Source organism: Engraulis encrasicolus, chromosome 21, assembly GCF_034702125.1.
Source record: "Engraulis encrasicolus isolate BLACKSEA-1 chromosome 21, IST_EnEncr_1.0, whole genome shotgun sequence".
Lineage (NCBI taxonomy): Eukaryota > Metazoa > Chordata > Actinopteri > Clupeiformes > Engraulidae > Engraulis > Engraulis encrasicolus.
The window spans coordinates 25,128,902-25,142,097 of record NC_085877.1 but is presented as its reverse complement, the minus strand read 5'-3'; the positions used below and the strand labels follow the sequence as shown (position 1 = coordinate 25,142,097).

General features: G+C 41.8%; 2 protein-coding genes across 2 annotated transcripts; both read right to left on the bottom strand.

Annotated features, from left to right (window-relative positions):
* Nucleotides 1–4,315, bottom strand: LOC134437731 (uncharacterized). The gene is made up of 12 exons (XM_063187250.1): nucleotides 3,718–4,315; nucleotides 3,294–3,393; nucleotides 2,949–3,153; nucleotides 2,738–2,864; nucleotides 2,313–2,608; nucleotides 2,112–2,202; nucleotides 1,838–1,954; nucleotides 1,671–1,746; nucleotides 1,324–1,581; nucleotides 948–1,119; nucleotides 707–855; nucleotides 1–586 (listed from the first exon to the last, which is right to left on the bottom strand). The coding sequence occupies exons 1-12, from the start codon at nucleotides 4,063–4,065 to the stop codon at nucleotides 402–404; spliced, it is 2,124 nt and encodes a 707-aa protein (XP_063043320.1). The 5' UTR covers nucleotides 4,066–4,315; the 3' UTR covers nucleotides 1–401.
* A 4,590-nt stretch (nucleotides 4,316–8,905) lies between these two features.
* On the bottom strand, nucleotides 8,906–11,647 carry LOC134437730 (hepatic lectin-like). Its single transcript, XM_063187248.1, has 6 exons — nucleotides 11,607–11,647; nucleotides 11,165–11,227; nucleotides 10,966–11,049; nucleotides 9,766–9,926; nucleotides 9,576–9,688; nucleotides 8,906–9,477 (listed from the first exon to the last, which is right to left on the bottom strand). The coding sequence occupies exons 2-6, from the start codon at nucleotides 11,190–11,192 to the stop codon at nucleotides 9,330–9,332; spliced, it is 534 nt and encodes a 177-aa protein (XP_063043318.1). The 5' UTR covers nucleotides 11,193–11,227; nucleotides 11,607–11,647; the 3' UTR covers nucleotides 8,906–9,329.
* Between the last annotated feature and the right edge of the window lie 1,549 nt (nucleotides 11,648–13,196).

The window sequence follows — 13,196 nt, the reverse complement described above, 5'->3', positions numbered from 1 at the left end:
AAAGAAATAGTCCTTGGTGCAGCGAGCAGCATGCAAAATTAACAGGCATTGAAAGGCAAAAAGACTCAAGTTAAATAATTGCACAGCAAGCAGCATGCAAAATAACCATTCGTAGAACACATTTGTGATGGCAGAGAGAGAATGGCAAAAAGATGAATTAAAGGCACAACAGGGTTAGTTAGTTAACTCTAAGCGCAGCAGGCAGCATGCAAAATTAACAGATATAGGTTCCCACCACCAAGTCAGAGAAAGGAGGCAGAAAGAAAGGCACATCTAACAACTGAAATAAATGGATCTTACCAAAACACCAGTGGGCCATGTCTGTCAGTGAAAGCAATTGAAAATGGATTAAAAACATTAGACAACCATCACTAAAATCTGGTATTTGAAATCAATTGAAACTATTTATTAAATCTTGACTTGTGCTGAAGGTACAGGGCTACAGCTTCCTCTTTTGGGATTTTGGGGAAAGTTTTGGCAAGGGGAAGAGGTGCAGTTCCGCGCAATTCTGCACTAAACTCTCGCAGACCCTTGGGTGACACGCTGTATTTCGCCTGCAGGGACTCCATTAGTGCAGTTGCATAGTCTGTGGAAATAATTATGGCAACATGCAGATTTTAACTAGGTTATTAAATGTTAATTAAGGTAACAATGCCAGTGAATACAGATGTCAAAAAAATAACACTAATAGTAAAACAGTTCTTACCATACGACGCCTTCTCTTTGATAGGCCGCACAACGCATTCGCCTTTCCGGAATCGCGGATACTGTACTGCGAACAGCTCCTCACCATTACTTCCTCGTGCCTGCTCCCGGTTGCCATTGTAATTAAAGTGTATAGCAGCCAAGAGAAGTCTACACAATAACATTCAAAAACACATCTTTAACATAGAACTTAAACATGTATGATAGAATTCATTGAAGCATTGTTATAACCAGGAACTGACCTGCTGTACATCGCGAGGAAAGAGAATCCCGTGTGCTTTGGGGCGAAATGAATGACAAGGGAGTGGAACGCCTCCAGTGAGTAGGTTTGGTGTTTCGGAGACAGCTGCCTCACATCCCTCAAAAATCCCGGCTTGGTAACCAAATTCTCGAGCTTTATTGCTTCAGGTGAACCTGCAAGGAACAGTTCAAACAGAGAGAGAGAGAGAGAGAGAGAGAGAGAGAGAGAGAGAGAGAGAGAGAGAGAGAGAGAGAGAGAGAGAGAGAGAGAAAGATTGTGTAGTTTTGTTAACCTTACAACCCCCCAGCACGTTTACCTGAAATCCAGTGACGGAGCAAGCATAATTGTAGAACATGGTGACCATAGTGTATATGTACCTGGCTCCAGCCACTCTTTGTCGCGATGTTCGCCCTCCAGATGGGGATGGGCACACGTTGGGAAGGCTGGAGTGTCGTGCTCATGGATGTCTTGCACATGGTTGACAAGGCTGGTCCACTTCGCCTCCATAAGATCTCCGTTGCCGTCTGGGGTGGAAGCTGCCGTCCAGTACAAGTGGTTGACGATGGCCGGCCTCCACAGCTTAATCGTCTCACACTTCCTGTCTTTGGCAGCCGAATCCAATGCCTTCCCCAGACCTGGATTACAAGAATGACAATATCAAGTGATGTATAACAATAACAGCTGCCTCAAGATAGTAATCTCAAATATATGAATAGATACACACTTTTCCCAACGTGCCAGACATCGAAGAAATGTTTTGTTCCCTTGGGGCAAAGCTCTTCTCTCACCCATTTGGCAACCTATTCAGTAGAGATTGAACATTAAAAAATCATCTTTCAGCCTCAGTGTAATTGATACATCAGACACCACTATACATTTTGTTGTATTTACCTGCCGATGCCTGTCAGTGACCAGTGTTGCTATGGTCAGGTCCCTGGCAGAAAGAAGTTGGATGCTGCGCTTCAGGCCCTCAAGCTCGCACCAGTTGCTGTTAGGCACCTCAGAACTCTGTGGCATAACATAGGAAGAAGTGTGCAGAGTAGAATAGCAGAGTGAAGGAGGTAAAAAAGACATAACTACACTGTGTAATTGGGCAGGGGATTACACACATGCTATACATTGTACCACTTCCCCTTCAACGACTCCATGTCTTTATCAATCTTACCTGGACAAGCTGGACATCGAGCACCTTGTTCAGTCGCTCCTCAATAAGGCTGTAGGACCCATATTTCGCACAGTGTCCTGGTGAATCAGACCTAGAGATGTTTAGAAATGAAAAAATAATGAATGAGACAACATTCAAGGTTTTGGTAAAATATAACATCAAACAGGATGAAATGACATATCACATTCAAACCAATATTACCTGCAGTCACCCGCCAAAATAAGGCCACCATCCAGGGCCCGGAGGTCACTCAGCACCTTCTCCTGCTCTTCTCTCCAGAACTGGATGACAACTGGGATGGTGTATTTTAATTGGTGGCGAAAGTATGTGCTGGGGGTGATCACTTGCAGCCCAAACAGCTGTAGCATCCTCAATGTTTGGGTGGCCAAACAACCTGAATAGTGTATGGCAGCGCTCAGCATAAGGTTGCAGGCAGGCATGTTGCGATACAACATAGGTTGGTTTTGCCATGAGCGCCGAAAGCCACACCCACAGACCTAGACCATATTTAAAAACAGGCAAGACAGACACAGATAGACAGACCAAATTAGTCTGCTTGAATGTATCTTCAAATTACAGCATACAGTCAGTGGCATGTTGCAGGCTGAATTTAAACAGAGCCTTACCTGCTTTATTTGCAGAAATGTCCCTGCCTGCTGCACAATAGTCCCATAACACGGCTCACAACAGGCGGGGCAGGTTCGGAACAAGGTCATCAGCTCCTCCTTGCACACAATGAATTTTTCTGTGCTACTGTAAGAATTAAGGATGGTCACGGTCACACACACACTTTTTTTGTAAAGCAATGGATACACAGTAGCCTATTAGTTTTCTAACCTTTCAGAAGACGGTAGAGCCTCATATGGTGCCTCTTCCTCAGATGTGCCTCCCTCTTCCTCTTCATCTGGAATCCAAGATTCCTCACTGCAGGACTCCAGGTCTTCCTCAATCAGATGAGGACTTTGGGGTGTTGGGAGAGTGACCATAGGGAGGGTTTGTGTGCCCACACTGACCATCTTGGGCCTAGTGTCTACCTGTACAGCTGTGAAAGGAACACAGGGTTGTTGTAGTTGGCAAAAGGACACACTTTCCTTCCAACACCAGTAACTTCACCGAGTAACTCAGTTGCAGACTTTTAAAAAAGCAAACTCTACGAATAACAATGTATAGGCCTATGTATACCAAATGCTCTCCCAGGTTTCTTCAGGTCGCATTGAGTTCCGAATCCGGTGGAACAGGTCTCGTCTTCGTCATCGCGAGCATCCTCGAGATCAGTCAGCAGCTGACAGAAAGACATGTACACAAACATCAGCGTACACAGACACTGTTTGGCCACAATGATATCACTGGCTTATCATAGTAGAACTAGTCGATTTACAGACCATTACAACCTCTCTGTTCAAGGTGGTGAACCATTTGACTATGCAGTTTTAGGTCAACATTTGCTACTAGGACTACAGCTTATTAGCTACCATATCAGACGTGCCAAAGTGAATTCACATCGTAATGGTTATATCAGCTGACGACCTAACTTCACTCGATACTTTGAAGCCCGTAGCTCTCTACGACTAATAAAGCTAGCTATAATCAGAAGGGCGGCACTTACCTCAGCTAGCGCTCGCTTGCGGCTCACAGCACGTCCTGGGGGGGCACTTGAACTACCACCTTGTCGATGTACAGATGGTACTGCATCCACGGCCAGCCTGACAAATGCCTTGTCCTTCAGCCCCATGGAATACATCCTGAGGTCTTCAGGACGATAATCGTCTTCTTTGAAATGAATTTCGCAAACGACGGTGTTTTTTGTTACGGACGAGCCGGTGAAGTCAGCCCGTTTTGTCTGAATAAACCGGACCCACTTTCTAAAAATACCTCGGTCTGTGGGGAAATGGTGAACCCTGTGCCCTGTGATAGGGCTGTTTGAGCAACCACCACAAGCACACTTGTTAACCATTTTCTACACTGACTCTATATATTGCTGGCTATCACTCTGACACTGGCTAGCGGCGATGCTACAAGGTGAGTTGAAGTCTGCTTCCAGTGTCTGTCTTGGTGGACTAGCCAGAACTTTGGCCTCGCGTGACGTCACACACTCTCGTTGGCTTGGAGCCGCAGGCCGCTGCAATCGTTATTGAAAGTTTCTACTAAAACACTAAATTTCGCTTTGAGATACCCCAAAGCATGTCACATGACTCGTAGTTATGTCATTTTTAATTCCCAATAAGGAAAAGGAAATAAATTAACCTGCGATATGCACTTTAAACCTCAATATCTCAGAACTGGTCAAAAGTCAGATAGAACCCTATAATCCTAAGGCGACGAGGTGTCACCTGCCCGGCTATCAGGGTTACTATGTATTCACTGCTTAAAGTTAGTGTATTCACAAGTTATTGTCAAATAAATAGGTGTCAAAAGTAATAGTAGAAATTAAAAAGTCCGTCTGTCAGTTCGTCTGAAACGCATTCTTTCAATTGTCATTCCCTCCTGTGTCCACAAGGCTGCAGTGCATAGACAGACACATCCTTGTCCGCCTGTCGGACTTGTTTAGTTTCCTTTCAACACAGGTGTCTTCATAGAGGAACAGGTTGAATTCTGAGATGATTGTATCAAATATTTGGCATTTCTTCAGGTTTCTAGGGTTTTTCAATAACAAAACAGTCTATCTACCTCAGTAGGCCTACGTGTTTCACTAATGTTTGGGGCTCACCTCTGACCCAATAAATAATACAACTCAAATAAGACAGCTGCAACAAACACACAAATATTACTTTGATTTTCATAGAATGATTTCACTTTCGAGGCTCACCAGTGGGCCCAAGCCCACAGTTTGAGAATCACTCATCTAGTCAGACTACGCTACTACTAATTTTAGACAAGGCAAGGCAATTTTATTTTTAAAGCGCATTTCATACACAGGGCAATTCAATGGGCTGTACAGTGATACAAACCATGCAAAAAATGAAATTATACCACTACTACTATGCATAATAACAACAATAATAGAGATTCAAGATTCAAGAATTTATTGTCATTGTCAAAAAGGCAACAAAATTGTGTTTGGGGTACTTAGTAGCAGCAAGTTTTTAAGTAAAGTGCAATAAGAGGTAAAAGTGACACCAGTGCTTGACCCCCCCCAGTCAATATGAACTTACACTCTACGCGTAGAAGTCTTTAAGTCATAGATTATCAGCCTATCCTAACACTTAATGACAGTCATGTGGTCATTAAATTTAACCTGCATTTATGTGGTCATTAAATTTAACCTGCAGAGCTCATAAGACTCATACTGAAGTCTGACCTTGGCATGGCCATCACACCTCACCCTCTTTGTACTGTAGGTATGCTCTGACTGTCGCACCATTGAACCTGTAGTGTGTAGTGGCCGGTGCCTGTTTGGTATCTCAAACTGGACAGCACAATTATGCTATTTTGAGCTCTCCACAGCATACTTTATTCATCTATACTTCTCTGTACCCTCTCACTCATCTTTCCTTCACTGTTACCGTTCTATTTTATGGTTTCAAAGCACCATTAATGACATTTCATATCCGTTGACAGTTTCTAAAATCAACAGCAAATATTCATCAACAATGCATCAAAGTATGAATTAAAATGGCCAATGAAGGAATAAGTAATTTGAATACACAATATTTATTTATTTATTTATTTCTCAGATATCTAGTCCTTTGGTGTGACCTCTTTGTCCTTTGGTGTGACACTCCAAAGTGTTACACCATAGGACTTTTACCATCACACCATAGGACTTTTGAGCGTTTGAGTTCATTTAAAGCCCTGTCGTTGGCAACTGAAATGCAGTTTCACATTTAGTAAGATGCATTTGCATACATCTACATAAGAAAAATATACTAAAAATACACTATCGTCAAAATGTATTTTATGGCTGTCACACCAAAGGACTACAAAACGCATCTTGTGGTGGCAAAACGTAATTGATTGATTGAAGAACTCTGAGAGAAAACCTAAAATCCACCTTTGCCATTGGCTTCTTAAGGGTCTAAAGTCACAATTTATATACGACTGGAGCTTCAACAATAGATAAATATCCATAGAATTACCCATACATCACACTACAGGACATTGTTTTCTGTGACATCCATACGGTCTCAGAAAAACAGGAAAAAAATTAAGCATTGTCACTTGCAAAAATAGACACTTTGAAAAAAAAGGTTGTTTAGACAAATGACTGAGCGTTGATGATTTATTTTTAAAATGTTTTAATATGGAGAACCAGGCTTGTGACAGTCACACCATAGGACAAATGTGACATTTGACTCAAAATGTTGTATATTTATTTAAACTCTGGATTAATTACACTGTACTTTTTCACAAAATAGACACAAGTTTAACCATTTAAAACATTAACAAATTTGAAAGCATGAATTAACTTCATTTTAAGAGCCTGTGACAGCAAAATTGACACGTCACGTCAACTACCCATATGCTAATTGTTTCCCGATTTACTGTACAGACACATTATAAAACATATACAATTTAATGCAACATATTCCCAATTAATTAACATACATTTTGTTAAATGCATAAAGCTACATTCACATACATTAATCGCTTCTCGCTCATCCACCAGCTCGCCCCTCGCTCATGTAACGTTCGCTAAACGTTCCCGCGGGTTTAAAGGGGAACTCCACTTTTTTGAACAGTAAAGCAATTTTCTGAGTGGTCTGAAATGTTTTAGAGTCCCCCTCACCGTAAATTTCATGTTTGCTGCAGTCTCTGTTATTTGCCTTATTTGGATTTGATCTCAACCAGCTTTAGAATTTCTGTAGAATTTCTGTATTCTGACCTCGGAGGAGGCGGACGTGTTTTTCTTAGCTCTTCCCTCTCCCTATCTCCTATCCTTCTCCCTGCTATGCACTCTGTCTTCGTCTGACTTACTCTGCAGAGGCTCCCGCTGTCTTTTTCTCCTGAACTTGAAATTAATAATGGATTTGGTCAACTGGTCTATCAACGCAATTGACACCATCTTTTCGAAGATCAAAGTGGGTTCGGGGGAGCCCAACTGTCCAGACGGGACATCGGCAGCTGGCTACGTGATGGACCCGTGGGGGAAGTGGCGCATCATGTGTCTTGCTCCGATGGACGTGGAGGACATTGAAGATTTATACATCTTTGGCTTTCTGGTGACAGGCTTGTTGGGAATTGGATTACTCTTGGGCCTGATCTACCGCAACTGTACGAAGATCGCAGCAGCTATTATGGGCCCCAAGCTGCGCGGCTTGATTGATAAGGTGGGCAGTGAAGTTCGAGCACAGAATGTGGTTGTGAATCGCGCTTTGGAGAGTTCTGTGGCTGGTCACCGTACGATGGACAGACTGTTGGAAGGGCTTGTGGCCGTACAACGCCACCTCGAAGCTATGGATCGCCGCATTGATGGACTTGTCGCACACAACCGCCAAATTGAATCGATCGGGCTGGAGGCAAAATTGTTGGAAATTCATCTGTATTTGAGACGTGTGGCCAGTCACATGCGTATCCCTGCAGAGCAGTAAAAAGGAATGCCTGCAATAACCCAAACATGAATCTAATCTGTCTTTGGCGCCCCAGCAAATCAGCGACCTGACCTAGGTCAGGACTCATCTATCTCTCCCTGGAGGACAAGCAGTGTCAGGAGACTCTGCCTCCCTACCCATCACAATGGACACCTGGTGTTGTTTTGGACTTGCTGTGGACCAGGCCAAGGCCGTCTCTCAGGCGGATAAGATCTGGTGCACAGTGGGGATAGGACTACCCAGTGCCACCCCCCCCCCCCCCCCACTTCAACGCGTCCTCTGTCTTATCTGCAACCTCTCTCCCTTCCCCATCTCCAACCCCCCCACCCCCACCCCCCGGTTCATACGAATGTTTGTCTCTACTGCTTTTTTGCTAAAATATGAGGTTTTTTTTCATCTATGCCTTGATGTTGTAACCCTATAATATGAAGACATGGACATATTTTTTACCCTCATCCTTTCCCAATGTGTATTAAACTTGAGCCTAGGTGGTGGAGGTGTGTTAGTGGCGGCGCTCGTATGAGCAGCGGCCCTGGGGTACATGTACAGTGTATTCTAAAACGCAATTTCGTTGTCAAATTTATTTGTCAATGACAATAAAAAGCTCTTGATTGATTCTTGAATGGCCGTCTATGGGCACCTGCAACTCTCTTAAAATCACCTTTAACATTTGTTTTCAAGAATATGCAACTTACCAAGTGTTCAGCAGTATTCACTGGTGTTCCTTAACAATTTTTGTAGGGAAATATGGCATCTGTCGTGTTTTATGTAGCAATTTGTAAATTAAGTTTCACTTTCACTTTCTTTCACAAAATGGCAAATAAAAAAATGACAGAAGCCATATTTCGCCTTGAAACTTGTTAGGGACTGCTAGTGAACACCCCTAACCACATTGTGAGCTGTAGACTTTCGAAAACAAATGTTTAAGGTGATTTTAAGAACAGAGTTGCAGGTGCCCATAGACGGCCATTCTAAACCTGGTTGAGATAAAATCCAAATCAGCCAAATAACAGAGACTGCAGCAAACATGAAATAAACAGTGAGGGGGACTCTAAAACATTGCAGACCACTCAGAAAATGGTCTTAATGTTCAAAAAAATGATTCCAGCGATAGTGTGAACGTAGCTTTGTACGCATAAGCATAGAATACATATTTGTTCATATCACAGATAACATAAACTACTAATATGCACACTTGCCCACTGTTAAAAAAAAATGGCTGAAATTTATGTTCAGAAAATAGCTGTTAAATAAATAGTCAACAACAAAGCACACCCCCACCCCCAAAGACCCTCTAAAATAAATGGCCCTAACAACACCGGGGCTTTCAGCTGTGATTGTTGTCTGAATCAAACAGTCCCTTCTTTGCCAAATCACATCTATAGAAATCCTGCCCAGTGATCCTGTTTTTGCTCTCTTGAATTTCTTTTCATTGGATACAATCGCAGATGAATGTGTGGAGCTCGGCAGAGTGCCTGGTATCCGTCTCGACCTGGACAGTTTATTTGTTTTTAGAGACTGTCAAGTAATTTAGTGATTTAGTTTCTTTTGTGTCCTTTTTAGTCCCAGTCCTTGACTATATTCATCTGGTATGGTAAGAGTCAGGTTATGCCTCTATAGGAATGCAGTAGGCTATTGGTTACCGTAAATATAAACAGGTCATGGACAATGACATTTAATGTAGGCCTACTTAAATTGAAGCCTCACAAATGTATATGTCTTCCAAGCCACAATATTTATCATCCCACAACAGCTGTCCTGTGTTCGTAAACGTCCATAAACCAATACAGTCTTGTCCAAGTGGATCATTACCGTCAGGCTGACTACCTGCCCAGAACCTGAAACATAAATTGAAACATTTTTGAGCAACTTAGTCACTCAGCAATTATGTTTTTGGCAGGAAAGCATCTAAATATGTTGATGATGAGATACAGACGTGATGTTATTGTTGAGTAGTGTGTTGTCCACCCAGCGCCATTCTCCTTCTTTAGCTGAATCAGTCAGGCCAATCCAGCAGTAATTATCAGGTTTCTGTTCCTGTAGGAAATACTGAGTCAAGGAAACCCACAATTAGTTGATACATGCCTATTTTTAGTCTACCCAAAATACATGTTACTCCATCAAACCTGTTCCTCTTGAGTCTCTATGATGACCAGGTGTCCTCCCATAGTCACACAGGCGTCTCTGCTATCAGCCCAGGTCTTCCTATCAGTGGGGAAGTAGTAGTAGTTCCCATTGAAATACTTCCAGCCATCTGAAAACTTCTCCCAAGCTTCTTCCTGTACATCTATTAGAATCAACAACATAATTTCAATCTATAGGCTTTACATTACACAGGGAAAGTGTACCAACACATCCAGACACACAGTTGCTTACACATAGGTTACCTGCTTACACAATTAATAAGCACCCTGACACATAGGTTACCTGCTTACACAATTAATAAGCATCCTGATATGTGTGTTAAGCCGGGCATGCCCGGCTTAACACACATATCAGGATGCTTATTAATTTCATGATTATTGTAAGGAAGTGGTGTATTTACCCTCCCTCGGCAAACAGCATGCAATTGCACGGCAAACCTTGTAAATGATTTACTCTGTAACCAATAGTAATACACACTCCATGGCACACATTCAGAATACTAATCACACATAACAGAAGAGCACTCTGTATAAGGTCAAACCACCCACACCAGCCACAAGGGTAAATGCACACTTAGGGGGCCCACAGCTACATGGGGTTGGCTACCTAGAAGGGGTTATAGGAAAGCAGGTCATAGTTACAGACCGAGGAGGGCAAAATAAGCTGAAATAAAAATAAAAAAAACCACAATGTAGCTTTCCATCAAGCTTTACCTAATATTCCATATAGTTTAGATCAACCTGCCCTACAAGAAAATGAATAGATACCAGACTGCATTTCACTTGGGATATAGGCTGGTCTGGCGATAGCCTAGAGCAGCGTTTCCCAACCAGGGGTACGTGTACCAATTGGGGTACGCGAGCACACTGAAGGGGGTACTTGGAAATTTTTAATTTTAGTAAATGAATGGAGCATAGTCACACTGGAATAGGAAAAGCGATGTAAAACACAGGTTTGGGGGTACTCGTGGCACAACAAAAAGGCTCGGGGGGTACATGAGACGAAAAAGGTTGGGAAACATTGGCCTAGAGCTAAATACCATTATCTTGAATTAAACAAACAAAACCACAATAATTGAAAAAATAATAACTAATAATGCTACAAAGAAACCTATCATTTTTATTATATACTGTATATTTTTCCTTTTTGACTGATTTAAATTCACTTGACATAGCCTTTACCTGTAAGGTTGGCCTCCAACGTCCTTATTACAACAGTGGCGTTGTCATATGACACTTGTAGAGATTCCAGCCTCTGTGTCATGTCTTGTGTGACAGATAAAATTAACGGTAAAAAAGAGCATTGCAAGGATGGAATATACACCATGGTCATTGTCACATCTGTAATTTCTCTTTATTTCGATTCCGTCATATATTTTACCTGTAAGGTTGGCCTCCAAAATCCTCATCACAGCAGTAGCATTATCCAGCCTCTGTATAATATCTTATGAAAGAAAGTATAGGCATAGGGAGTTTAGAGTTCATGAAGTGTTGCTCATGAGACTCTTTTTCTTTACAATTGGACTTTCATTTTTTCACTACCATGTTCTTGCAAAGAGGATAAGCAGCAGTATGATTAACTGTAGGTGACTTGTGCAACACCTGAGGGAGACTGCAAACACTTATTTTGATGAGAGTGATTTATTTAGTAAGGACTGCAAATTCTGGTCCCCCTCGATTCTTTCACGAGTGCATCCTATGACCAGTGCCTCGAAAGACACCCTGGTGTACGTTGGTTTCCTTTTCAAACAACAAAAACAAAACAAACAAAAAACAACAGGAGTTGGTTTACTAGTTGCAGAATATTTGGGTGTAATACTCACCTGAGTTTGTGACCTCCTTCAACACACCTAATAAAAAGCAAAATGTGTCATTAGATGTTCTTCATACAAGTTTACTTTACTGTTAAACCAATTTAATTACGGTGGTAAATCCATATCCAATGTTTTTAACTATCAACCAATAAAACAATAGTTTGTGTGTTCTTCCACTAATTCCAAAGTGAAAGGTACACTGTGTAGGATGGTGGCCAAAGTAGGTATTGCAACTATGCTGCTCATTGAAACTGCTGTCTACTGCCGAATTTGATCTTCTCATTAATATTTACAAAATAGTAAAATAATATTTAGTATGACGAAAGTACAGTAGGCTAGCCTACATTTCGCAGCTAAAAATGTCTATTTCTGGAAAATCAAAATGGCAGACATTTGAGATGATCCTCTTTTCATGTATGAAAAGTGCACATATTCCAGTCATAATGAATACTTAGACCTTGGTGGTGGATGTAAGTAATCATGAAAAAGGTAACATTCGTGAATGGGCATCATGAAATCTGGAAATAAACTACTAAAAATATTACACAGTCCACCTTAAGCATTATGCAGCTGGAAGCTAATAAGAAGAAGTCAAAAGTCTTTGCATGATGCACTATGAATGATTATCTTCACAGAGATAGTAGGCTTAGTGTGTGTGTGTGTGTGTGTGTGTGTGTGTGTGTGTGTGTGTGTGTGTGTGTGTGTGTGTGTGTGTGTGTGTGTGTGTGTGTGTGTGTGTGCGCGCGTGCGTGCATGCAGTACAGTGTGTGTTTTCGTAGGCCTATAGGGTACAAAGCCTTAGGCTACTTACATAGCACTGTCATAGTAACAGTAGTAAGCAGTAGGAGAAGACTCAGGCAGAGTAGGAGAACTGTGCATCTCAGAGAGACAGATGTGGGGCTTTCCTTATCTGGATGTGGACTCAGTGGAGACTCATCAGGGTCAGGTTTGGCTGGTGCAGAAATACAGAAGACAGGCATGTACAAATGTGCATAAAGGGCCCCAAAAGACTTGGCAGCACAAGTGTGTGTAATGCTGTTATGTAGAAGAGAAATAGAAATCAATAGAATGAAAAGGACACACACACACACACACACACACACACACACACACACACACACACACACACACACACACACACACACACACACACACACACACACACACACACACACACAAGATTCAAACTGGAAAAATGTCCAAAGTATCAAATAAGCACAATCAATACTTTATGACAATACTCACAATTTCTCGCTGCTTTGACCTCAGAGTAGATAACTTTGTCCTCGTCACCATCTTCAGTTTGATCACACATAGAAGAAAATGTTACAATGTTATTTCGGCCAACCGAATATGTGCCCTTATCAAAAAATGTAGTCCTTGCTCCACTAAAGTTCTCTGCATGGCCCTGCCAGAGACTATGCGCGGTAACACTTAACTTGACGCCGGCGTCATGTTTGACATAACCGTGTCATAAAGTCGTAATGCATTCATGCAAACATTTTATGACTATCATTAAGTGACATTCGGTTATGTTCATCTCTAATGTCAACTTTTCATGACCATAAAATGTTTATGACATTAACATTATGTTTATGC